Genomic DNA, 25,508 nt, shown 5'->3' with positions numbered 1-25,508 from the left:
GCCGCAACCGCGATTCTGCCCGTCTGTGCGCCGACACGGCATGGAAGGCACATTTACCAATGTCGCCAATCATCTCGTAGGTGACTCGGCTTCCGCCATCAACGAAGGCGATGACACTTCCACACTGGATGCTGCCCTGAACGGCGGCCCCCGGAGAAGACGAGTAGGCGACGACGACGATGCAGATGTATACGAGGACGATGATCTTGAGTCGCTGGCAAGCCATGCCAACGGCGTGAACGGTCAAGCTGGGCCTGGCCAAGAGGAGCAAGTGGAGCTGCCTGCTCACGCCTGCGCCTACTGCGGCATTCACAACCCGAGCTCAGTTGTCAAGTGTCTGACCTGCTCCAAGTGGTTCTGTTCTGCGCGGGGCAATACCTCCAGCAGCCATATCATCAATCACTTGGTTCGAGCGAGGCACAAGGAGGTTCAACTGCACCCGTCTTCTCCACTAGGTGACACCACACTTGAGTGCTACAACTGCGGTACGAAGAATGTATTTCTGCTGGGCTTCATTCCGGCGAAGAGCGACACTGTCGTTGTTCTGCTCTGCCGTCAGCCGTGTGCTGCACAACCCAGCAGCAAGGATATGAATTGGGACACCGCGAAGTGGCAACCGTTGATCGAAGATCGATCTTTCCTTTCGTGGCTCGTCAACTCTCCCACCGATCAGGAACAGATGCGTGCTCGTCACCTGCCACCTCAGGTCATTGCTAAACTTGAGGAGCTGTGGAAGGATAATAGCAGTGCAACGATCGAGGATCTGGAAAAGAGCGCGGGCATCGATGATGAGCCAGCACCGGTTCTGCTGCGATACGATGATGCCTATCAATACCAAAACGTTTTCGGCCCGCTGGTCAAGATTGAAGCAGACTATGATCGCAAGCTGAAGGAAGCTCAGAGCCAGGACAACTTGGTTGTGCGCTGGGATTTCGGTTTGAACAACAAGCACCTCGCTTCGTTTGTTCTCCCGAAGCTCGAGCTCGGAGACGTCAAGCTTGCAGTTGGAGATGAGATGCGACTACGATACACCGGCGAGCTGCGTCCGCACTGGGAGGGCGTGGGCTATGTCATCAAGATCCCCAACAACCAGTCTGACGAAGTGACGATTGAGCTGAGGTCGCGTGGCGATCACAAATCAGTGCCTACCGAATGCACGCACAACTTCACAGCCGACTACGTCTGGAAAGCGACTTCGTTCGACAGAATGCAACACGCGATGAAGACCTTTGCCATTGACGAGATGTCAGTGTCAGGATACATTTTCCATCGCTTGCTGGGACACGAAGTTGCCGCAGCGCCGATGAAGGTCCAGATGCCTAAGAAGTTCAGCGTCCCCAATCTTCCTGATCTCAACAGCTCGCAAATCCAAGCAGTCAAATCGGTGCTGCAGAAGCCACTCAGTCTGATCCAAGGTCCTCCAGGCACTGGAAAGACGGTCACTTCAGCAACAATCATCTACCATCTGTCCAAGATGAATGGTGGACAAGTCCTTGTCTGTGCGCCATCCAACGTGGCCGTGGACCAGCTTTGCGAGCGCATTCACTTGACTGGCTTGAAGGTCGTTCGTGTAACCGCGAAGTCCCGCGAGGATGTCGAGTCCAACGTTGGCTTCCTCTCTCTTCACCGGCAGGTGGCCATGAATGACACCAATGTTGAACTCAACAAGCTCAACCAACTCAAGTCGGAGCTTGGTGAATTGTCCAGCCAAGATGAGAAGAAGTTCAAGACGCTCACTCGTGCTGCTGAGCGTGAGATTCTTCAGAATGCGGACGTCATCTGCTGCACTTGCGTGGGTGCTGGAGATCCACGTCTGGCGAAGTTCAAGTTCAGAACGGTCCTGATCGACGAGAGCACACAGTCTGCTGAACCCGAGTGCATGATTCCGTTGGTTCTTGGATGCAAGCAGGTCGTGCTCGTTGGTGACCACCAACAGCTGGGCCCAGTTATCATGAACAAGAAGGCCGCCAAGGCTGGTTTGAACCAGTCACTCTTCGAGCGTCTGGTCATTCTCGGCTTGTCGCCAATTCGCCTTCAGGTGCAGTACCGTATGCATCCTTGCCTTTCCGAGTTCCCATCGAACATGTTCTACGAAGGGTCTCTGCAGAATGGTATTACCATGCAACAGCGCCTCCGCAAGGACGTGGAGTTCCCCTGGCCAGTGGCGGACTCACCAATGATGTTCTGGTCGAACCTGGGTACTGAGGAAATCAGCGCCTCAGGAACGTCCTACCTGAATCGCACCGAGGCTTCTAATGTCGAGAAGATCGTCACACGCTTCTTCAAGGCTGGAGTCAAGCCGGATGCGATTGGAATCATCACTCCGTACGAAGGCCAGCGCTCATACGTCGTTCAGAGCATGCAGCAGACGGGTACGTTCAAGAAGGAGCTCTACAAGGAGATCGAAGTTGCGTCTGTCGATGCGTTCCAAGGACGAGAGAAGGACTTCATCGTTCTTTCTTGCGTTCGTAGCAACGATCACCAGGGCATTGGTTTCTTGAGCGACCCCCGACGTCTGAACGTTGCTCTGACTCGTGCCAAGTATGGACTGGTCATTCTTGGCAATCCCAAGGTCCTGAGCAAGCATCCGCTGTGGCACTACCTCTTGCTTCACTTCAAGGAGCGGAACTGCTTGGTGGAAGGCCCGCTCAACAACCTCCAAGTCTCACTACTGCAGTTCAGCCGGCCGAAGACTTCCTACAGAGGTCCTCAGCGCTACCAGATGGCTTACCAGCATGCCAACCACATGGCAGCTGCTACTGGAGCTCGTGTGAATGGTCGTCGTGACGGGCCTCAGGGCGATGGCAGTATCGTCGGATACATCCCTGACGATGTCTCTTCCATTCACTCCTCAGCACTAGGAGGCGCGGCTCTGCCCAATCAGTTTCCAACCATGTTCCAAGGTTTCCAGGAGTCATGGCCTACCCTCCCTGCTGACCAGCGCCGCCACATGGGCCATGGCAACCACATGCGCGCCCCGCCGGAGTCCATTGCTGGTGAGAGTGTCGCCGCAAGTGAGATTACTGATGTCACCACGAACGGCTCTCTCAAGCCAGGTCAAGGCGGCGTCAGCCTTGCTGGCTTGAGCATCAACGACCTGAACAAGCAAGCTTCACTGTCTCAGTCTGACAAACTCCGTCGCTACGTGGAAGGCCAGGGGCCACCACAGCCCCCGATAGGAGCTGGCAGAAACCGAGCAGCCCTGGAGGACGACGCGCAGAGCAGCGTCAGCACCGCGTTCGCCAGCCAAGTCGGCGGTGGTGGAGGCTACGACTGATTGATGGACGATACCATGGTGTTCGGAGCATGACTACCATACACCTCACGCTTGATGAAAAAATGAATGTGCTACTGTTGTCAGCATCATGAAAATCTGTGTCTCTGACAGGATGTCGTCGGACGGTCATTACCCGTCCATGCCGCCTGGATCTTCTTCAACCAAGCACGCCTTCAGATGCTTTTTGTGCACGCCCACTGGTCATCCCAGCAAGAGCAATACGACAATCCCGCCGTCGTCGTCAGTATCGAGCTTCGCATCGTTACTGGTACATACCCTTTGCTCGATGCGACTACATCTGCTAGACCGGCGGCACGTCACCATAGCAGCTTCACTCCATCGCGTCCTCTCGCGTGCGCACGCGCGTAGCTGCGGTGTCCGAATCAAGCTGTCTGTTTGCTAGCTCTTACTGATGGCCTGCCTGTTGCCAGGTACAAGTATGCGTCCAGACGGTGAACAACAAGACGTCCAACGATCGCTGCAAGTGCATTTTGCTTGGGCAAGAATACGATGTCCCTCTTCCTTCTGGAAACGTGCTGCACGCGCATGCTCCAGATTTGAGAACATTGGACAAGATAACATAATTAGCTTTAGTCACTCCTTGAAGAAAACAACAACCAGAAGAAATCGATATCGAGTTGTGACCATTGTCGCAGCTTGAGATTCTAGACAATCTTTCCGTTTTCGAAGTTTCTTGTTGATTGTGTCCTTATCTCCTGTACTGATCGACTCTTTTTGCTGTTCGAGTGTGCTGCTTGGTAATCTGATTAGTATACAGATGTGAGATGGGAGCAACATCTCATCGTCATTACGTCGCATTCGCATTGTCGTCACTCCTATGTCAAACTGGAATTGTTTCGAATCGGGCCGCCAGAGCGGGCTCAGGAATGTGGTCTGTGATGATGATGAGAGCACGCGCGGCAACGCGGCATGATTTGCTCGCTGATTTTTGTTGTTGCTGCACACAGCTCAGCTCCCAGGCTGCAGACGCCCTGCGTGCGGGGATTCAAGCCTTTCCCTTGCATGCGTACACGCGAGGCTTGTTTTGGCATGGCCTGTACACGGTGTACAAGTTGTATTGTACCCAACAAGTCCCAACTATCACAGCAGATCTGTCGCTGCGGTCGACGGAGAGTGTACTCATTTCACGCACGGCGCAGAAACGATGAGGATGTGTCGCGCTTGTACTTTGGCGCGCGTGGTTCTTGATATTAGTTCCTTGACATTGATCTATTGCAAAAATTACTTTGGGACCGGAGCACGTTGCCGCAAAAGCCACATTTGCGGTGAGATTATAGCTCTGTCGCATGGTCGAGCTATCGAAATATAAAACACAGACAGGCATTACTGATCACCTTGTGCGTTCGCACGCGAACCTCCTGCTTATCTCTGAGACAAGACAAGAGACAAGAGACTTCGCCTGCAGGCGCGCGACCCGGAGAAACCCAGAAAGAGTAATCATCCATGTTGAACGAACGTGCGCGGCCTGCAGAAAGACACGAGACGAGACACAATCGTCGGCCACAAAAGCCCGTCCCAGCCGTTGACGTGGACGATTCTGTACCGCTGATCGAGATATTCGCTGCACTTGCCCGCTACAGCAACACTGCAGAGCGGAAGAAGCCAGAAGGATCTCATCTCCACAAAGTCTGTTTACAGGTGAAGTGCAATCAGCTGACATCTTGAAACGTCGTGATTGGTGGAAAGGGCGATTTGAGTTGTGGTCGGGTGCAGAGTTCTTAAATTCAAGCTTATTATCGTTGTCCAGATCTGTAGGTGGTCGTAATCAAGGTTCTGTGATTGGGTGGGTGCTGCGCCGGAGACTCAGTGAGCCGTCCACGGAAGTTGGGTAGTCCGGGCCTGGCCTTGATTCCACGCTGTGGAATGTGAGGTTGCTCACAGTGGTGCATTCCTTGGACTGAAGGTCATCTCCCAAAGAGGGCATGAAGGACTATCCACGGCTGAGAGGGGTTTGGCGCTGGGCCATTCATGTGGATGCCATTGTGCCTGACTAAACGGTTCTGGTGAACCGTGTCAGAGGCATTGAGAGTACTTCTATTCGCTGTCCGCCGGTTTCGTGTTTCTTTGTTTTTGGGAATTCGTCTTTTGCTCTCTCACAATCGTCTACAGAATCGTTCAGTCAGTTTCTGTCGTTAACCAACCAAGACAATCAACATGAAGTCTTCCACCGTCGCTCTCGGCCTTGGTGCCGCTGCTGCCGTCTCTGCTCAGAGACCAGCTGACCAGTCCATTTGCGACTACTACACCACTGCTCTGTTGATGGAGAACAACGCGACCAACCAGCAGACCGTCCTGACTTTGGTCGTCAACACTGCCGTCATTGGCAACTACACCTCCAACCCAGGCTCCCTGGTCGCTGTTCCAGGTATCTTGGCTCCAGGTACCGGCGAGTTCGAGGGCGTCAACCTCCTCCAGTACTTCAACGGAGACCTCGCCTCCACCAACGCTGGCGGCTCTCCTCGTGCCGTCAACTTCCTCGACGACGGTGGTGCTGCTCCTCTCATGATGAACATGCCAGCCAACGGTACCGACTCTGCTCAATAGTAAGTTCTTCAGCAAGGCGCGTGATTTCATGACCTGAGAAACTAACGCTGCATTCCAGCCGTCTCCTCACTCATCTTTACCAATACTTCGCCGTCCTCCTCGGCTGCTCCGAGTTCGGCAACTCCACCGGCCAGTACGAGGGTGATGTCTCCCAGTACTCCGTCCACAAGTACATGGCTCTTGACAACGCCGAGGTCGGATACTTCATCACTCAAGTCGGTCTTGCCGCCAAGTCTTTCGGTGTCACCGATGACGATGTCACTGCTGTTGGCACCGCCTTGAAGAACGCATTCGGCTACCGATGCTCTCCACCAGCTGCCATCCCACCAACTGCCTCTGCTGAGCTCCAGGCTATCTGCATTGCTGAGGACTGCCCAATCGCCACTGAGAGCGCCACTTGCGACGCCTACGAGGCCGTCATGGAGCCAGCTACTGCCACCATGTCCGCTACTGGCTCCGCTATGCCATCTGAGACCATGGGTGGTGGTATGGGCTCCGGATCTGGCTCCATGCCATCTGCCACTGGAGGTATGCCAGAGCAGTCCACTGGTGGTGCCGGTTCGCTCCTTCCAGTCATGGGAGGTGTTGTCGGTGGTGCCATGGCTGCTGTCCTCGCTTTGTAAGCGAACGACGCGAATGTGATGGAAAGGTGAAAGAGCGGAGGTTGAGATTCAGAGATGTCTTGGTAGAGATACCCCCAAAATCATATCAGTGAAAGCAGCGAAATGATTAATGTGTATACTTGATAATGAACATCATGACAACAAATGTTTCGTAACCTTATTCCATGTCTTCATGAATGCACTCTCCGGTGTCATCTGACTGTTTAACACTGTTGTGTTAATGTCTGTTCTGTGTAGCATATGTACATACCTCTCTCCTACCGTTCCTTGGCGACCTGAAGACTTCATCTCTGCTGGCTCTCGCTCAAGCGGGCCAAGTACATATGGAAGCAGGACGGCTTGACAGCCCGCCTGTGGCTTGAGAAAGACCAAAAGGTCCTGAAAATGCTTCCAGAGGACAAGCGCCTTTCATGGAGCTATTGTTGGATATGAAGGAGAAGTCAGGCCGCGAGGCAAATGGAGATCTCTGGCTCAATTAGTGAAAACAGACCGCATTCACCTCTCTCTGATCACTGTGTTTGGTAACAGCACGGCGCGGCTGTTGTCTTGATGGCTGAGAACTTGTCGTGTGGCAGAGCTCATGGCTGTGTTCGAGGATTTTCACCGTTGTGCTTCATGTGTGCAGCTTAATCGCACCTGCCCAATATTTGTCCTCCGCGACCGTTGGCGACACAACTTCACGTCCGCGCGTGCAGGCGACGGTGAGGTGAGTTTCGATCCGCTTCCTTCTCCACACCCTGTTCATCTTCTTCATCCCCTGCCATCGCCACGCCAGACCAGACCGCCGCGCCTTGCCAGCCGCCAATGGAGCAACGACGACGTGAACTCGCCCACCTCGTCGGGTGGGCGAGATTGGAACTCGCGGCTAACGATGTCCTCCAAGGTGAACGGCAATTCGCCCACATCTCCAACCTCGCCGCCTACCTCCTCGCCCTCGAGATGGCCGGCGACATCCCAGAGGCGGTGCGCCAACTGCGGGAGCTCCGTCTCCACGAGGCCGACAACGCCAACATGTGTCGCCTCTTTTGCTCAATCTCGCGTGTCCACGAAGAGACAGAGCGCTACCTGGAGGGCCTGCAGTCGCCGCAACAGACCACAGAGCGCACAATGCCCGAGATCCAGAGCATCAACATGCAGATGCGCACATACCGCGAGAACTTGAGAGAACATGGCCAACAAGCCCGAGAGCTCAATGTCCCAGCCCATCGCGGCCAGCACAACCCATTTAAGCTGGAGATCCAGGTCGTCCACACGCAGCTCGAGAGATTCAGGTTTGTATCACAGTGACCATTGCCGACTGTACTCGCTGACGACTTCTGCAGAGACATCTTCACCACCCTCGCAGCAACGTTTGAATTGCTGTCGATGACCTTTTGCGAACAGCTGTATCACCCAGCGCTTGCCAGCCTCGAGGACGGAGAGTTATTGACCGTCAAAGGTGCTCTAGACTCCATCAACATGCGCATGGAAAGCCTGTGAGTAGATCGGCGCCGACAGTCGCGCGCGCCTCAGTCAAACCCCTGGCTGCCGGCGTCGCTCATTCTCGAATCAACGCGTACTAACAATCTCTTCCTCGACCAGGTATGACACCGCGCAGAACGACAAGGCATGCACGCAGCAGAAGATTGACGTGTGCGACCACTTGTTCAAGAAGGCTGCCGATGAGCGCGCTGCCCGTCAACAACAAAAGTCTGCAGCGAGCAGCACTACTGCCCAGACGGCCGAGACCACGCACAAGACACTACCGAACCCTGCCGGGCATGAAGCACAGCGAGTCGAGGCACTCCGGAATGAGTTGGAAGAGACACTGCCTGCTCCCAAGACTGGCGATCGTCGCAGACCTCAGGCGCTCAAGCCGGCAACCAGAGACGCGTCGAGAATCCCCACTCCAGACCTAGCAACTCGCGCTCAACAAGACGACGAAGAGTTTCCGGCCGCGACCCAAGCATCAAGTACTCAATATGGCGCCCCTTCCAACTACTCTGGCACTCTGAGCGCACCCTTGCCACCAGCCAACGCCATGATGTCGTTCAGTGCAGTAGAAGAACAAGTACACAGACGCGGCCAACACAATCGGGCTGCCACGATTGAGCCAAGCAACTACATCGCCGAAGAGGGCATCGCAGGCCCGCCCCAGCTGGGCTCCGTCGTCAGAACCAGACGCAGCGGGCAGAGTCGGCCGCGCATCTTCACCGGCTCATTCAACGCGCTGGAGAATGGCATGCAGCAACTGCGCCTTGTTGGGAATTACGGCTCCACGACACGCGAAATGACAGAGCGTACTGGTAGGCCTGGACCTATCGTCGTTCGCGACTTTGCAACACCATCCGGATCAGGCACGCCAGTCACTAGCATTCCACCAAGCCCAGTCACTCTGTCGCACCGTCACGATGCCAGACTTGGCCGCGAGCACGAGAACCAGGACCGTGTTGTCGACCGTCGTCCGCGCCCAGAGCCCCGTCAAGTCGATCGTACTCGCACAGAAACTTTGGGAAACACGGGCACCGGCTTCACTGACTGGTTGGAACAGCCCGGCAGAAACAACAACGACCGGCCACGCAGCAGTTCTAGTAGGCGTCGCAGAGAGCGCACTTTGTAAGCCGAAAAGACGAGTAATGCAGCCCGATACCTTCATGGACGGCATATGACTTTAGCCTTGACCACGACACGTGTTGGTTCGACATCCTCTCCAGAGCCAGAACCCAGTTTGAGCACAAGAGGGAAAGCAGCGCATGTTATCGTATTGAATGAAGAGGTGGCTTCGAGGGAGGTATCATCCATCCGTGCTTGATCGAACGGCGACCCAGGCTCGGGTAGAACGAATTGGTATTGGGCATGCTGCACACGAAAGACGTGCGACAGAGACACGACACGCTTGACGATTGCGTGTAGTGAAGAGCTCATAGCAGCAGACTCTTCCGCTCCAGTAAGCGAGGTCAAGGTTATGCAGATCATTTCGCTCAATGCTTTAGCAGCAGAATCGACAGCGTCTTTGATGTCGGCATTCTGCTTGATCGTATCCAGAGTGCCTGATCGCCACTTCTCATACGATGAATTTGGCAGAATCGCTGACATTGTCTCCGTGGCTTTCTTGACGCCTTTTCGCCAGACTGGGAGACCAAACAGTAATGGGTCGCTCCACACCTCCATGAGATAGCAGGCGACCACCGCCTGCAGCGCTGCAAGCTTGTTCGCTGGATCCCAGTCCCGAAACAATGGGCGTAGGTAGTGCAGATGTTTGGACTCTACAACACTTTCCAGGCTGGCAAGCATTTCTTCAGCTGGACGCTCCATTTTCATGCGGCGGAAAGTATTCACGACCCAGTTCTGCATTTCATGATAGAGGTTTTGCATTTCTGCAGTGAAGCTCAAGTCCGGATATTGGCTGTCTACGCGCGTTGACGTTGAGATGCTGCGCTTCAAGCCCAAGAGCTGTCGCTTGATCTCGACGAATGCATCTTGCGCTCTGTCTCTTTCCAACGCAAGTTTCTTGTTCTGTTGATCCATCTCTGCCCGCCAATCTCCATCGTGCTGTTCCAATTCAGACTCCAGTCTTTCGACATCCTCTTCCAGTGCATTGCACTTGTCTTCCAGTGCCTGTTTCAACTCCGTCTCTTTCTCCAGCAAATCCTTCAACTTTGCAATCTCCCCATCTTTGGACCTGAGAGCTTCAGCGTCGTGGTCTCCATTGCGACTTGGGCTCTTGCTCTTTTCGAGTTTCCGCGCGCCTTTCAGGGATCCCTCGCTGTGAGACCGCTCGAATGTGGCTTTCAAGCTGGCGATTTTGGGCGTGGTCCGCCGCAGACCTTCACGGCTATCCGATCCAGGTGGACTGCCCACTGTGCTCTTGTCCTGCAAAGGTGTCCTCGGCGGCACTTCCAATACGGTCTCGACTATGGCCTCGGCGCTCGATGCTGGCTGTGTCTCAGCTAGAGGCGGTTCACCCGCTCCCCCAATCTGACCGGCCACGCTCTTCGGCTCCATCTCTTCTACAGCCGTAATGGATCTGCTATTGATTCCTTCAACGGAAGTCACCATAGGTATACACTTCAGCGCTTGTCGATCACGGTGGTACCGGCATTTTCAACGGCACTGCGAGTGGTGAACTGGAGGTGTTCGCCTATCGACGAGCCCGCCAGTATCTGGTTCTACAATGACGAACGAAGCTGTTTCAAATTACCCAGGAACAGTGGCCAGATCCAAGAGCCTGTGTGATGAGTGTTCGGCTCCGCCATCTCCGCTGTCATGCATGCGGAATGCCACCATGCACGCGCACAAAACTCAGGAGTGTGGAGGTTGCCAGCAAGCTTTCGACCATTTGGAGGCGGATCTGCACACTAAACCCACAGGCTGACTGAGCCGATGCGCAATACTGGCTTCAGGTGGATGCCGCACATCATGTTCAGGCTTCGCCCTGCTTCCCGTCGACTGGAAGGCGTTTCGGGTAATTCCAGACCGGACAGCTGACAGCTTGGGACGAACTGCTCAGGCTGGAAATATATGGATGGTGGCTTCCACAAAAGTCAATGCGGGCTACCAGATTGAGAGGCTGATCCAAAGCCTCGAGCGGGCTTGGTTCCTTATCCACGCGGCAGCTCTACAGGAGGTAGACTGATGGGAGTCTGACTGTGGTCGAATTCGCGCGACGGATGAGATCTACGCAAGCGCGATCCACGGACACGCGGGCAGGATGACGCGCAACGGAAACGGTAGCAGTCACAAAGAAACTCCCATGGCAGCAGCGACAGCTTCGTTGGCAACGCTCACACTGGAAGAAGCCGACCTTTCGGTTCCTGAAATCCCAGACGATACACAGGATAGACTCATCGTGGGGGTTGACTTCGGCACCACTTACTCTGGTGTAGCCGCAGCTTACAGTGTACGTGTTTTAGCGTGTTGACAGCAGCAAGGAAGGCAGTGCACAAACCGCTCTCAGGCTCTTGTAACTAACATATCTTGCCCAACGTCAGGCCACTCCCGACGACATAGACATTATCAAGTCATGGCCTGGAGGCAATGGCATAACATCTGACAAGGTCCCGACCGAAATCGCGTATACCACGACCGATGTACCTGTGAACGGCGAGAACGATGGCGGGGCCCAGAATGGCGACAATGTACAGATACGATGGGGTTTCCAGTTCAAGCCGGAGGAGAGTCGCCTACGCTGCATCAAGCTATTCCTCGACCGAAACCAGAGATTACCACACTTCGTTAGCCCACTCGAAACGGCAGCACTCCTTCGAAAGAGCGATCGAACGGTCTTTAATGCGGTCACGGATTACCTGACCAAGATCTACGAGCATACAATGGAGACGTTGACCAGAAGATATGGCGAAGGATTCATGAGTTCAACGACAGTGTCGTTCGTTCTTACAGTGCCTGCAGTCTGGTCAGATGCGGCCAAGAACTCAACACTGCAGGCAGCCGAAAAAGCTGGCATGGGCGACAGACACGACTTGCGACTCATTTCGGAACCAGAAGCAGCAGCTGTGTACACATTGAAGAGCATGCAGCCGAGCAGCCTCAAAGTCGGGGAGAACTACATTGTTTGTGATGCAGGAGGCGGTACGGTAGATCTGATAGCATACAAGATCACGCATGCTGCTCCTCTTCGCATTGAGGAAAGTAACGTCGGCTCGGGCGGGCTTTGCGGATCTGCAATGCTGAATTATCGCTTCGAGGATGCGGTGCGACAACGCATCGGGCAAGAGTGCTACGATAACATGCGTGAAAAGAAGCCGAAGACGTGGCAGATGGGGCTCAAGTATTTCGAGGAGTTCATCAAGCGTAACTTCAACGAAGAAGAGCACGGTGAAGTCAATGTGCCTTTTCCTGGTCTGCCCGATGATGAAGATGCCGGTCTCGAAAGTGGATTTCTGGTCATGACAGCTGATCAGGTCAAGAACATCTTTGATCCTATAATTGCGGATTGTGTTGAGCTTGTGGAAGGGCAAGTCAATGCGATCCGCGACAATGGCGGCACTGTTTCTGGCATCATCCTTGTGGGAGGCTTCGGGCAGAGCAACTACCTGTACAAGAAGCTCAAGGAGCATTTCAACCAGAATCCGCCACCGCAGTATACCGAGAAACCGACTCATGAGGCTGCGAAGGCGCCGCAGACGGCTGTTGAAGTGCTGCAGCCTTTGCATGCATGGACGGCCGTTGTGAGAGGAGCTGTCATCCGTGGTCTCGAGGGGAGTCTGGTTGAGAAGCGTCAAGCGCGATTCCACTATGGCACAAGCTATGCGACTGTTTACGATGAGAATAAGCATCCTGCTGCTGATCGTTACTGGTCACCGCTATGGGAGAAATGGATGGGTATGTCTTGTTCATCAAATCTATGGTTGAACGCCTGCTGACTCTGCTGGCCAGTTTCCGATCGCATGCAATGGCACATCGCCAAGGTGAGCACTGTCGTGCATTTGAACGTTGCAAAGGCTGAAGTGAATACTAACACACATTTAGGGCACATCTATCGCCCCAGAGACACCCATATCTTTCCACTATACGCGCAACTTTCGCCCTGGACAGTCCCTCGTGGTAGAAGATGAATTGATCGCTTGCGATTTTGACGAAGCTCCAGACGCGTACAACAAGAGTTTGCGCAGTCTCTGTACGCTTACAACGGATCTTTCGGCCGTCCCGCCTGGACTCTTCACGAGGTTAACAACAACAAAAGGTGTCGAGTTCATGAACCTGGATTTCGAGCTGCGGATGTACATTGAGACAGGATTGGTGTTCGAGCTGAGGGTGGACGGGGTCAAGTATGGGAGTGTACAGGCGGAGTTTCACTGAGCATTGGCGATTCCCCCTTCTTGCATATGGGCGTATGGTAATGACATCTGACAATTTATATTGTCATGTGAAATCCGCTATCACGTGTTTTGGCATTTCCACTTTACGCGTGAACGCGTGAATGGGTCAGTTGGACCCTGGCGCGGAACTTCAACTCCTAGGTTGCCACCTGCCTGCATTGTTCGGCTTACACAACCACTTCTGCTGCAGACATCGCACCCTTTCGCTCGCTCGTTGCTAAAACTCAATAGATCAAACAGCATGTCGGGCAGAAGAGGCACTGGCCGCGCCATTCGCGGTCCCAACTCCGCGCTGACAGACTACCTTGCCGTAAGTCTAGACCATCAATGCGATATAGAGGTGGTATGCTAAATTGTGCTAGGCAAACAACATCTCCGCACAGCAAATCCGCGATGACTTTGAGCGGCGACGGCGACAACGCGAAGCGGACATAGCCTCCGAAGAGGCCTCGAATGCGCCAACACCGACCAGTGCCGATGACGAGGCAGTAGCTGCCGCTGTAGCGGCGGAGGCAGCGGAAGAAGCTGAGAAGGTGGAGAAGAGCAAGAAGCGCAAGCGAGTCACAGAGGAGGCCAAGGAGAAGGCAAAGAAGGCGAAAGCATCTTCGTCGAAGAAGGGCAAGAAGAAAGGCAAGAAGGACTACTCGGACGACGATGACAGCGACTTTGATGCGGATTTCGCAAAGGACATGTACAAGAAGTCGCGGCCTGCTCCTGGACAACTCGAGAACTGCGAGCTTTGCAACAAGCGATTTACTGTCACACCATACAACAAAGAGGGACCTGATGGTGGTCTGCTGTGCACACCTTGCGGGAAAGAGCTTACGAAAGACCTCAAGAAAGAGAAGAAAGCTGCGGCTCCGAAGCCTGTTGGCAGGAAGCGACGAAAGATCGAGAGTGATCGACTTGACGGGTACACGGTTGGTGGAGCGAAGACACTACAGGAACTCTGTATTGCGAAGGCTGTGGAGTTTCATGAGGACGTCGATGATCTCGGACACATGCCTCAACCACTTCTTGAGCGACTCAGCCAGATTTTCTCCAAGAAGCGTGTACTCAAGCCGAAAGCCCTGCCGCTCTTTCTCCGACCGGATTTGGATGCTGTCATACTCCACGATGCAGCATATCTCGAAGAAGAGGACTATCATCAGATCTTTGCCATGGTGCCTAAGATGGAGACGCTCGTGCTTCAAAATTGCTGCCAATTCAAGGACAAGGCTATTGACTACATGCTGGAGCGATGTCGAGACCTGAAGCACATCCAACTCTATGCGGCTAATCTCGTTTCTAATGCAATGTGGCAACGCCTGTTTCGCGAGCTTGGTGGGAATCTGGAGTCTGTCATGCTCAAGTGGCTCGATGCTGCTTTTGACGACTCCGTGGTGGAAGACATGCTGAGATACTGCCCCAATCTCAAGCGCCTGAAGTTGAAGATGTGTCGTCGCATTGGGAACGGTGCTCTTCAAGCCATCGCAGAAATGCCGAAGCTCGAACGTTTGTCCCTCATGATGAGCAGTTCTCTCGATGTCGACATACTTCTCAACCTCGTGCAGAAGCGCGGACCACAACTCCGCACCCTGTCCCTCGAGAAGAATTACGAGGTGGACGAAAACATTCTGCAAGCCATCCACGACAACTGCCACCAGTTGACCAAACTGCGCATATCAGAAAATGACTACGCAGTCGATGAATCATTCGTCGACCTCTTCACCAACTGGTCCAATCCACCTCTTACCTTTGTCGATTTCAGCAGCATGCGAGACGTCGACAACAGCAACCCAGATGGGCCCGAACAGCCAATCGGTCTGGCTTCCGCCGGCTTCAAGGCCCTCATGGCTCACTCCGGCTCTCATCTCAAACACCTCGACATTTCTTCCTGCCGCCACGTTGAGCTGTCCGCTTTCATGGACGTCTTCAACGGCAGCCAGAATTACCCTGCTCTGGAATACATCAATGTCAGCTTCTGCAACAGCGTGGATAATGCCGTCATCACGGGCATTTTTCGCAGCTGTCCAAGCCTGAAGAAACTCGTCGCCTTCGGGTGCTTCCAGGTTCAGGATGTGGTTGTTCCTCGCACGATTGCTTTGATCGGTGTGCCGAGGGCGCAGGATGCGATCGAGCAATATGGCGTCGGGATCGACGTCGATGAGGCGGTGGAGAGGATGATTCAGATTGAGGCTGCGGCTTAGTCGAGCGAGGCGAGGTGGATTGATGGGACTGGTTCCTACATGCTTATTGCTTTATGAGTTGACGTCGGCTCGCTCGCGTTCGCAGATGAGGTTTCGCATTGTTTTTCCGAAGTTGTTCATCCGCGAAATACAGCAGCACAGAAAAGCTGAAACGAGTATCTGGTCGCTTGAGCAAGACGAGAACGTGTACATGAGATGAAATGAAAGCGAGCAGCACCACAGTGGTATATCTGTTAATAGATAGATAGATAATTCTTATACGCCGGTCTACCTCTTTTAACTAGAGTAAGCAGCACGCTCTATATAGTTCGGTCGAGGGAAAAGCCTTCGAAAAACCCTCGCGTTCTCTTTTACTTTGCAGTCTGCGTAGCCGCTTCCTTCGTTCCTGTTTTCCTTCGGACAATACTAGGTTTCTAGCGAGTCCTCCTCTCACCAGGTCCTATCCTTTCCCTTCTCTCTTCCCCTTCCCTCCTATACCTCTGTTCTGGCAAGTGAGAACTGCTCTAGGATACCTTCTTGGATTAGCCATTTGGCCGTAGCATGCAGTCCTCTTTTTGTGTTTGCTAGGTCCTTCCAGTTTGTAGATCCTCCTTCTTGGAACAAAAGGTGTCTTCTCTCCCTCCACCTGGGGCAGAATATGCATACATGTTTTGGTGTCTCATGCCCCTGCCCACATTCGCAGTCTGGTGTGAATCCTGGGACTCTCCTTTTGGTGAGGTATTGCCTCATCCCAATGTGCTCTGTCCTCAGGAGTGTGACCATTGTGCTCTCTGGTCTGGTAAGTCCTTTGTGCAGGCTTGGTCCTATGGCAGAGGAGGTGGTGGTTCTCCATGCAGGTGGCTGTTCTCCTCCTGCCCTAGCCCTTCTTTCTTCCTTGTCCTTCTCCCACTTCCTGTCCCACTGGTGTTTTGCCCACCATGCCTTGCAGCCTGGGTGTGTCTGCATTGTTGTCTCTTGGCCTTGGACCAGCTGGAGGATTTCCTCCTGTCTGGTTTGGGTTGGTGTTGCAGGGTTCCTTGTTCTCCTTCCTGCTTGTGCTTGCCTCTGGATCTCCCTGCACCTGTCTTTGATGTATTGGTATGCAGGTTGTGTTTCTTGCTTTTTGGATGCTTGTCTGGCTAGGTCTTGGGTGTACAAGTGGAGAGGAGCAATGTTTGCTTCTCTCTCTAGGACAGCTGTTGCAACTGACTTGTATGCTCCAGTAATGTTCCTCAAGGCCTCCCTCTGGACCTTCTCAATAGGCTTGGTGAGGTTCCTGCAGTAGCCTTGTGTGCCCTCTGGGCTGGACCAGACTTGGCAGCCAAAGGTGATTGCTGGCCTTACCACTGCTGTATACAGGTGTCTTGCTCTTTGGAATGATGCTCCCCATGTAGACTTGCACAGCCTCTGGAGTGATTGCATCTGGTGGGCTCCCTTTGTTGCTGCCTGTTTGATGTGTGGGCCCCATTTGAGCTTGGTGTCCACCCATACCCCAAGGAGCCTGAGTGAAGGCAGTGGTTCCCCATTAAATCCCTGGATTTGGACTGTAGCCTTGAGGTTGTGTTTCCTGCTCCTGGTGAAGTGGATGAGCTGGTACTTCTGTGGTGCAAACTCTGCCCCATGTCTCCTTGCCCATTCTTCACATTTCTGGTGGGCTTTCTCCAGTTGCCTGCAGTTTTCCTCTGTGGACATACTGTATGTGAGGATGTTGGAGTCATCCACAAACCCCATTGCTGAGGTGTTCCCTTCATGCAGTGTTGGGAGCAGGGTAGAGGCAAAGAAGAGGAAGAGGATTGGGGATAAGGTGGAGCCTTGGGGGATTCCTGTGTTCTGGGGCCTTGGCTGGTCCATGAACCCTCCTAGCCTCAGGCAGGTGGTCCTGTCTTGGAGGAATGATTGGATGAAGCCAACAATATGTCCTGGGAAGCCTTTTATTCTGATGTTGTGGAGCAGCCTCTGGTGGGAGACCTTGTCAAATGCACCTGAGATGTCAAGGCAGAGCATTGATGCAACTGCTCCAGGCCTAGTCTTCCAAATGGTTCTTACTTGTTCAGTAATAAGGTCCAATGCTGAGGTGGTAGACCTGCCAGGCCTAGCACCCATCTGTTCTTCTGGGAGGAGCTTTCTGTCTTCAGTTTCTTTGGACATCCTCTTGGCAACTATAGCTTCTAGGACCTTTGCAATTGTGTTGAGCAGGGCAATTGGTCTGTATGCTCCTGGCTTTGTGTAGTCTGGTTTCTGTGGTTTCCTGAGCACCACTGTGGTAGAGTGCTTAAAGGCTTTAGGGTGGTATGCCATCCTCAGGCATGCAGTGAAGAGTTTAGCTAGGATTGGGGCAAGTTGTTCCCTGCATTCTTTGAGCAGGAGGTTTGGTATTTGGTCAGGTCCTGGGGCCTTGTTGCTAGGCAGTTTTCTGAGGACTCCTTCTACCTCCTTTAGGTTGACCTCCACCTCCATCTGGAATTGGGGTGGCAGTTGTGTGTGTTGAATGTCACTTAGGTCTGCCTCCCTTGGGTTTGGGAAGAAGTGTTTTGCTAGGATTGCAGCCTTGCCCTCGTTGGTGTCTCCATTATGCTCTGTGTTAGCTAGGCTTGGGAAGTGTGGCAGTTGGTGCCCTTGGTTTGCTCCCTCTCTTGCCCATTTGGCCATTTTCCAGATCTTCTTAGGGTCCTCTGTAACCTCTTTCATTAGTCTTCTCCACGCTAGGTTTTGCTCTCTCCTCACAACCTTGCTCCTGGCATGTGATGCCTCAAGGTATTGTTTGTGGCTCCATTCTGTCTTGCTGTTCCTCCATTCTCTTCTCCTTCTCCTTGCTAGCTTTGTAGCATCCTTGCACTCCTGGGTCCACGCCATCTTTGCATAGCCTGATGGTCTGGCTGTTGGAACTGTCTCCTCTATAGTTCTCTGGATGGAGGATTGTATTCTGCAGGCTAGGGTGTCCAGGTGTTCTCTTGTGTCAAGTGGGAGTTGACTGAGTTGGTCAATGTCCTGGGCTATAAGGTCCTTGACTCTGGCCCAGTTGGCGGCTCTCCACTGCTTTCTCTGGCCTCTTCCTGTTGGCCCTTGGAGGTTGATGCAGAGGGTTGTCCTGAGAGGGATGTGGTCAGAGCTGTGTGTTTCCTCTGGGAGGGCTTTGCATTCCTGGATCAGGTTCTGGAGGGAGAGGCTGACAAAGACCAGGTCCAGTGTTTGGCAGCTGGCCATATGTCTTTCCCATGTAATTGTCCCTGGTTCTAGGGCCAGCTGCAGGTGGGCCTCTGCAGCTGTTGCAATGAGTTTGTCTGCCATATAGTGCTGGGTCTGGGTTGTGTTTCCCCCCCATTTTGGGTGGTGGAGGTTGAAGTCTCCTACTACTACATGGCTAGTAGTTGTGTCTTTTGGGGCTTTTGAGAGGGCTTCTTGGAGTGCAGGGATAGTCCCTTCTTGCCTGTGGCTTGTTGGCCCTGAGGGGTTGTAGCAATTGTGGATAGAGACAGTTCCTGCGGGTGTTTGGATTTGAATGGTTACCAAGTCACCTGTGTTGTGGAAGAGTGGTGTCCAGCTGTCCGTCCTGATCTTGTCTGATACCAGTAGTGCAACCCTTGGATTCTGTTGGGGTGGGAGGACTGCAAAGTATCCTTTCTTCGTCTTGGTCTTGCCATTTATAGTGTTTAGCCATGGTTCCTGCAGTGCTATTACTGTTGCCTCTTCTGCTGCTTGGCTGTTAAGGAGCAGAGTCTGGGTAGTGTTTGACCTGTTGACATTGTGTTGGTAGATTGTCAGGGTTTGGTTATTCATGGGACACCTGGGAGAGGAGCTCAATTGGGTCAATGTCCATGTCTTCTTGGGGGGTGCTTGTTTCCCCTTGGGTGTCCTCTTTCTCCTGTGTAGGGGGAAAGTGGAGCTTGCTTGCCTGCTTCCTGCCTGCCATTGCTGTTGCCGTGGTGCCCAGGGGCCTGCCCTTGTACCTGACATCCCTCTGTAGGGGCTCAGCTGGTGAGGCTTTCCTCTTGAGGATTGAGGGTTCTACGGCCTTGTCTTGTGTTGGGTCTGAGGCTGCCTCCCATTGTTTTTTGAACCACTCTGAGAATGCTCTTGCTTTGGCCTTTGCAGCTGCTTTGTAGCTGCATTGGAGGGAGTATGCCTTGTGGTCTCCTCTGCAGTTGCAGCATTTGACCTTCTTTTCCTTGCACTGGTCTGTCCTATGCTTCCCTGCACACTTCCCACATGTATCCTCTGTGGCCCTGCAATGGGTAGTAATGTGTCCAAAGCTGTTGCACTTTAGGCATTGCACTATCCTCTGCTGTGGGTGGTATGGTTCCACCACACACCACATTGAACCAATAGTAATGCCCCTCTTGCACATTTCTCTTGCAGTCTGCCTGTCCTGCACTGCCATTACTACTGAGGAGAAGTTGGTTTCTTCCCTTGCCCTCTGGTTCTTAAGCCAGAAGGCTTTACTGATCTTGAGTCCTTCTGGGAACCAGGTAAGGTTGTCCTGGTCCAGCTGGACCCAGCTATTCGCATCCTCTGGTTTCCAGGAGGTCCTGATGCTGTGTACAATCACCTGAGTGCTTGGCACTTCCACCTGGGCTCCTGGGTATGCAGCCTTGAGCCATGATTGGTCCTTTTCCAGCCTGCTTTTCTCTCCTTCTCTGTGGAGGATGACTTTGAGGTCTCCACTTGGGAGTTTTTGCACAGCCTTAAATTGCTGCACTCCGAGTTTCCTTCTGAGCTCTTCGTGGCTCATCTTCTTTGCTGTCTCCCTTTCTTCTTGGTTTCCCATCTTCACTGAGATGGTCATAGATGCCTGAGGCTGGGGCCTTGGCATTGTGTGTCCAATTTGGGCTGTTTGGGCCCATGTTTTTGGGGTGGCAGTGGTGGGTGTTGGGCGGCTCTGGAGGGTTTTCTGGATCGCTTGAAGAGTCTGGGACTCTTCCTGGCGGAGGGCGTGGTGGAGGAGGGCCTGTTGGGCCTGCTGGAGGAGGAGAAGGGTCGGGGAGGGGGAAAGGGTCGACTGGGAGTCGAGGTGGCTCTGGATCTGTTCGGTGAGTGTCTTTAGGTTCTTTTGGATGGTCAGTTTCAGAGTATCGGTGTTAGCAGTGGTTTTCTGGCCTTGCGGGCCAGAGGGAGGTGGTTGCGGGCGGGTTTGGGTCGCCTGGGAGTTGGAGACGCAACCTCCTTCTCCCGGGCTCCCTCCTCTGCTCGCGACGTCGCGGTGTCGGTCGGGGGGTGTTGTCGCGTGTTGGGAGGCCTCGAGGCCTCCCGCCGTCGTCGTCGTCGCCTGCTGGGGCGCGTTCATGTTTCTTTAAGATTAATAATATCTTTAATTATATTATATCTGTTAATAGTATCTTATGCATTCGTGAAGTGCTATTCTTTTATCTCTCCCTGCGTTCTATTCGTCTCTCTTCGTCAGGAATTCGTCTTTTAGCTGCCGATATCAATTCAATAATGCTATCGATAATGTCTCAAGTCCTTAGACTTCCTGATGCCACGAATTCTTCGCGAGTTCCCACTCCAGCATCCACGATTCAACCGCTTCAACAAGATATCTCTGTGTTTCGACGATTCTAGAGGGCGGGAGCTCGGCAGTTGTCTCGTTAGGTAGGAGGCCATTCTCATCCCTATTGTGATCACATATCTGTCAGCTTCTGCGAATACTCATCCTAAGTATCGAGTAAAGTCGTTCACACTCACCAATGGTGAACCGCTTCAGAGATGAAAATAAAAGGTTCTGACGCCGTACTACTCCTGTTCTTCGCTCCGAATTCGAAAGCGTGTGGAGTCGCTGGGTACCAAGGATCCCATGCTCCGTCGACGATCGCTAAGCGTGGGTAAGAGAGATCGTAGCCACCGTATTGGTTTATGATATCGACGTTGGCGGGCTCGGTGATGTTGAAACCGTATTTGCAGACTAGTGATAGGTATTCTATGTCGATTGTGCGCGAGACAAGAGGCAAGCCATATTCTGGTGGAGTGTTTCCTGTTTGGAGATAGCCCCATTCGGTACAGTATTGGTATGGCCAGCTTTTCCATTCGGCGAGCGGGAGAGCGGTTTGGGCGTTGTAGGTTTCGTTGTGGCTGGAGCCGAAGTATGCTTCTAGGGTTTCATTAGAGTCTCTTTGGTCTTGGAGTTGGGTTGCGTTGAAGTGGCCTATTATGTTGAGGAGCTGGGTTGTGTTTGCTGAAGTTCCGGATGCTTTGATTAAGCTCTCTAAGGCGGGTCGCCTTTTTTCGGTCTCTGGGTAGAGAACTTTGGGGGATGTAATGTTGTCACAGTACTCGTAGAAAGCGTTACTTGAGACAGCCGGGTCCCAGTTCAGTGCTTGCCAGGCACCTAGAGGATTCATTGTCACAGCTTGTGCGAAGGCATTATCCCACTCAAAGCCCTGCATCCCGAAAACGCTTTTCAGCTGTCCAGACAGTTCCGTATCGTTCTTGTAGTACATGATGCCGTCTATGAAGCTGACAAGCTTTCGATGAGCTTCAATGCAATCAGGCGGTCCATTCTCTGCAATAGGGACGTAGTAATGCCAGTAATCCCAAATTGCCTTGGTCACGCCAGAACTGGAAATAGAGCCCCAAAACACATCTGGATAGATTACTCGCAGCAGAGCGCTGAAAGCTCCGGCATATGAGCCACCGTACGATATGTAGGGTGTAGTCTTTGCTGTGAGATCGCCATACTTCTCGAGGCCAGGAAATTGAATGTTCGATGCGAAGTATGCTTCATCAGCCATGGCTTGTGCAGTTGTCAGGAACCTGAAGTTCTTGGTCGAGAGGTCCGGTACAGGCCATGATGTGCCGTAGTAGCGATGCTCCAGCACAACCCCAATGCCGTTTGTAGCTTTGGCTAGCTGGTGCAGAATACCTTTCTGTAGAAAGGGGAGTCTGCCTACTCCACTGGTTTCGCCTGATTGAAGGATGATCACTGGGCCACCAGGCTTGTAGTACGAAGAGTCGAACCAGTATCGAAGTGGGAACGTGCCGTTGCTGTGTGGCTCGTACTTTGTCTCGTTTTGGAAGTGGTCTATAGGGACAGAGAAGTTGTGTTCCGGGTACTTGGCGGAAAGTCCTTCGGGAGTCGCGCGCTTAGACAGAGCCGGAGCCTGTTCACATGTGAGCTGGAAGATCTGGGTCGTCGTGTGTTTTCTCCCACCTTGTGTATATGTTCGGACCTCACCTCCGCACCCAGACGAACGTCTATAGCATTCACGCTTGAGAAGGCAGCCAGTGCCAGGGAGAACAAAGTAGAAAAGGGCGCCATGGTGACGCGGTGAAGCAAGCAAAAGACAAGGCCTACGCCGAGCAATACTGTAGCTTCCAGTGGCGCAGGGCTTATATTGTATGTACAAGCTATGCAGCAACGTATCGCATCATCATCGGCTGCAGGTCAAGTGGAACTGACCATGGTCGGAAGACAGATGAGGAAGGTGAGAAAGTGCAGTTGTTGCGAGTGTAACGTCGCAATCAGGTCCGAGCGAGGATGCCGTTGTGATACGCTGGCCTCTCTGCGCTGATCTCGATTGAGCGCGTTTAGCACAGCATTTCTCGTACTTACGCACGCGCTGGAGATCGCTCTTCTACCATGGATGACACCATCTGACAGTAGATTGCTGTGACTTGGTGTGCTCAGGATAGGACTTATGTTTAATGGATGACGCAGGTACACCTCGGCGACGGGGAAGCTCCAGAGCTCCATCATTGGCTTCGTTCTCGATGATGCTCACCTGTATACAATTTCGCCATACCACCACACAGTAGGGAGCACACAAGACTCGTTCACGCTCACTAGTCTCTCACAATCATAGCACAGCAGCAGCAATGCAAGACGTCGACTTCCTCATCCTCGGCGCAGGCTGGACAGCAACCTTTCTCATCCCGCTCCTCTCACACCGCAAAATCACCTTCGCGGCAACCACACGAGACGGCCGCGACGTGGCCGACCACAGTACCATAAAATGGACCTTCAACCCAGATGAAGAACAGTCCACCTCTGAAAAGTCCCAATTCTCCTCGCTGCCTACCGCCAAAACGGTCCTCATAACCTTCCCCCTCACCTCCCCCTCCCAAACTCACCTCCTCGTGAACGGCTACACCAAATCCCACAACCTCTCCTCCAGCTCTATCCAAGTCATCCAACTAGGCAGCACCGGAATCTGGCAAATCCCCCAAACCACAACCTGGGTCTCCCGTTCCTCCCCCTACGACAAATCCAACAAACGCGCCACAGCCGAAGACGCCCTCCTCACCCTCTTCGGCTCAGTTCTCAATCTCGCAGGCCTCCACGGCGGGCCCCGCGATGCAAGAAACTGGGTTTCCCGCGTCGCAAAAACAAAAGACGAAGTCAAGAATAAGAAATCCGTACACTTGATACACGGTGTAGATGTCGCGAGAGCGATTTTGGCTGTTTCAAAGAATTGGAATAAAGCGAAGGGGCAGAGATGGATGTTGACGGATGGAGTGGTGTATGATTGGTGGGAGTTGTTTGCGGGCTGGGCAGAAGGTGCTGAGCCGGATGAGGATGTGAACAGGACGCCGAGTGAGCAGGCACAGTGGGTTTATGAGTTGATGTGGGAGGAGGATGTGAAGGCCTTGCCGAGGAGTATGGAAACATTGGGGAGGTGTTATGATTCGAGGGAATTTTGGCATACGTTTGGGTTGGCGCCGTTGAAGGCGAGGATATGAAGCTGTGAATGAGAGATGATTGATAAATAATAATTTTCATAATGGACTACCTTATGTCTATACTCCTGATGAGCCTGAAGCAGCTGCTGATACGGCTGCGTTGGTTTTCCTTCTGACTGATATGCGGCTTAGTGTGTAGACTGGACGTTTGGTGGGAAAAAATATCAACCTTTCAGCACTGCTTGCTAATAGAGAGTGGTCTGTAACTACTACGCCAAGTGCTGTATTACCTAAGGTGCTTGCAGAAGGCATTTGAATCATGCATAACTCGGTCTTAGAATCAGCTCGATCGATAGGCTAAAGTTGATTAAACTTCAAAGCGACTCTCAGAATGACTTTCAGACTAACTTCTGGATTGAACTTCGAAATGACTCTCGGATTGAGCATCAGAATGAGCTTCACAATGACTTTCAGGTCGAATTCCAGAATGACTCTCAGATTGACTCTCAGATTGATCTTCAGATTGAAGTTCGGATTGACTCTCAGATTGAAGTTCGAATTGACTCTCAGATTGACAATCAGATTGAAGTTCAGATTGACTCTCAGATTGAACGTCGAATTGTACTTCAAATTGAACTTCAGATTGACTCTCAGAGTGAATTTCAGATTGATCATCAGACTGACTCTCAGAAAGAACTTCAGATTGATCATCAGATTGACTCTCCTGTTGAATCTCATTTTGAATCTCATTTTGAATCTCATTTTGAATCTCATTCTGACTCTCATTCTGACTCTCAAACTGAACTATAGACGACCTGCTATAGCAACATCCATCCACCCAATGTTGCCATGTCGAAACATCATTCATCCCTTAAAAAAATCCGTATTCAACTTCCCAAACCTTTTTGCTCCCATCCAGGCAACCCAAACCAGCGACCTAACTTGATGCGATCATTCCACGTTCCCGGCGAGGCTCAATTTGGTTGTGTTCTTCTAGCGGTCGAGTAGAAAAGGTGGGCAGATCCCACCTCACTCTTGCAAATATATACATCGTGAGTTAGGATGAGACGCCAATCATCGTCTTATCTTTTCTGGAAGGAACACCAAGACAGAGGAAAGCTGAGAGACATCAAGGCCATCGAAAGGAATTTGCGTGACCGGCTCTCACAGACTGTGACAAGCCATCGCAGGTGCTCTGTGGTCTGGAACATCGGCGAGAATATGGTGCTTGGTGACTAAGGATGGTTTATTGGTGTATTGGTGTATGGCACGCTGTCAATGAGCTGAACGCTGCATGAACATGGTAGTCTCTGCTTCCTTCTCCGACTTCCTGTGCTGAGAATGACTTGGTACCCTGCTGCCTTGCAGCTGCCCGTTTCCTAGATGTATAGTGCGAGCAGCGGCGGACAGGTGCATTGTTCTGTGTCTCAAATTCTGGTACTCCTGT

General features: G+C 52.7%; 9 protein-coding genes across 9 annotated transcripts; 6 read left to right on the top strand and 3 right to left on the bottom strand.

The window, feature by feature from the left end:
* Positions 1 to 40: 40 nt before the first annotated feature.
* CKM354_000431800 (uncharacterized protein) lies at positions 41 to 3,277 on the top strand (the record flags this gene model as incomplete). Its single annotated transcript, XM_044799552.1, has 1 exon — positions 41 to 3,277. The coding sequence occupies one exon, from the start codon at positions 41 to 43 to the stop codon at positions 3,275 to 3,277; it is 3,237 nt and encodes a 1,078-aa protein (XP_044655487.1).
* Positions 3,278 to 5,452: 2,175 nt separating this feature from the next.
* Positions 5,453 to 6,465, top strand: CKM354_000431700 (uncharacterized protein; the record flags this gene model as incomplete). The annotated part of the gene is made up of 2 exons (XM_044799551.1): positions 5,453 to 5,841; positions 5,901 to 6,465. The coding sequence occupies 2 exons, from the start codon at positions 5,453 to 5,455 to the stop codon at positions 6,463 to 6,465; spliced, it is 954 nt and encodes a 317-aa protein (XP_044655486.1).
* Positions 6,466 to 7,269: 804 nt separating this feature from the next.
* On the top strand, positions 7,270 to 9,064 carry CKM354_000431600 (uncharacterized protein; the record flags this gene model as incomplete). The annotated part of the gene is made up of 3 exons (XM_044799550.1): positions 7,270 to 7,736; positions 7,788 to 7,940; positions 8,047 to 9,064. 3 exons carry the CDS (start codon positions 7,270 to 7,272, stop codon positions 9,062 to 9,064), a joined length of 1,638 nt encoding a protein of 545 aa, XP_044655485.1.
* Positions 9,065 to 9,096: 32 nt separating this feature from the next.
* CKM354_000431500 (uncharacterized protein) lies at positions 9,097 to 10,503 on the bottom strand (the record flags this gene model as incomplete). The annotated part of the gene is made up of 1 exon (XM_044799549.1): positions 9,097 to 10,503. One exon carries the CDS (start codon positions 10,501 to 10,503, stop codon positions 9,097 to 9,099), a length of 1,407 nt encoding a protein of 468 aa, XP_044655484.1.
* A 652-nt stretch (positions 10,504 to 11,155) lies between these two features.
* On the top strand, positions 11,156 to 13,263 carry CKM354_000431400 (uncharacterized protein; the record flags this gene model as incomplete). Its single annotated transcript, XM_044799548.1, has 4 exons — positions 11,156 to 11,344; positions 11,436 to 12,786; positions 12,841 to 12,872; positions 12,934 to 13,263. 4 exons carry the CDS (start codon positions 11,156 to 11,158, stop codon positions 13,261 to 13,263), a joined length of 1,902 nt encoding a protein of 633 aa, XP_044655483.1.
* A 261-nt stretch (positions 13,264 to 13,524) lies between these two features.
* CKM354_000431300 (UV-damaged DNA-binding protein RAD7) lies at positions 13,525 to 15,472 on the top strand (the record flags this gene model as incomplete). The annotated part of the gene is made up of 2 exons (XM_044799547.1): positions 13,525 to 13,593; positions 13,646 to 15,472. The coding sequence occupies 2 exons, from the start codon at positions 13,525 to 13,527 to the stop codon at positions 15,470 to 15,472; spliced, it is 1,896 nt and encodes a 631-aa protein (XP_044655482.1).
* A 5,437-nt stretch (positions 15,473 to 20,909) lies between these two features.
* CKM354_000431200 (uncharacterized protein) lies at positions 20,910 to 22,700 on the bottom strand (the record flags this gene model as incomplete). Its single annotated transcript, XM_044799546.1, has 3 exons — positions 20,910 to 21,057; positions 21,131 to 22,542; positions 22,593 to 22,700. The coding sequence occupies 3 exons, from the start codon at positions 22,698 to 22,700 to the stop codon at positions 20,910 to 20,912; spliced, it is 1,668 nt and encodes a 555-aa protein (XP_044655481.1).
* Positions 22,701 to 23,257: 557 nt separating this feature from the next.
* Positions 23,258 to 24,121, top strand: CKM354_000431100 (uncharacterized protein; the record flags this gene model as incomplete). The annotated part of the gene is made up of 1 exon (XM_044799545.1): positions 23,258 to 24,121. The coding sequence occupies one exon, from the start codon at positions 23,258 to 23,260 to the stop codon at positions 24,119 to 24,121; it is 864 nt and encodes a 287-aa protein (XP_044655480.1).
* Positions 24,122 to 24,418: 297 nt separating this feature from the next.
* Positions 24,419 to 24,799, bottom strand: CKM354_000431000 (uncharacterized protein; the record flags this gene model as incomplete). The annotated part of the gene is made up of 1 exon (XM_044799544.1): positions 24,419 to 24,799. One exon carries the CDS (start codon positions 24,797 to 24,799, stop codon positions 24,419 to 24,421), a length of 381 nt encoding a protein of 126 aa, XP_044655479.1.
* Positions 24,800 to 25,508: the final 709 nt, after the last annotated feature.

Source organism: Cercospora kikuchii (genome assembly GCF_019650295.1).
Source record: "Cercospora kikuchii DNA, contig_00002, whole genome shotgun sequence".
NCBI classification, from domain to species: domain Eukaryota; kingdom Fungi; phylum Ascomycota; class Dothideomycetes; order Mycosphaerellales; family Mycosphaerellaceae; genus Cercospora; species Cercospora kikuchii.
This window is presented reverse-complemented; position numbering and strand designations above follow the sequence as displayed.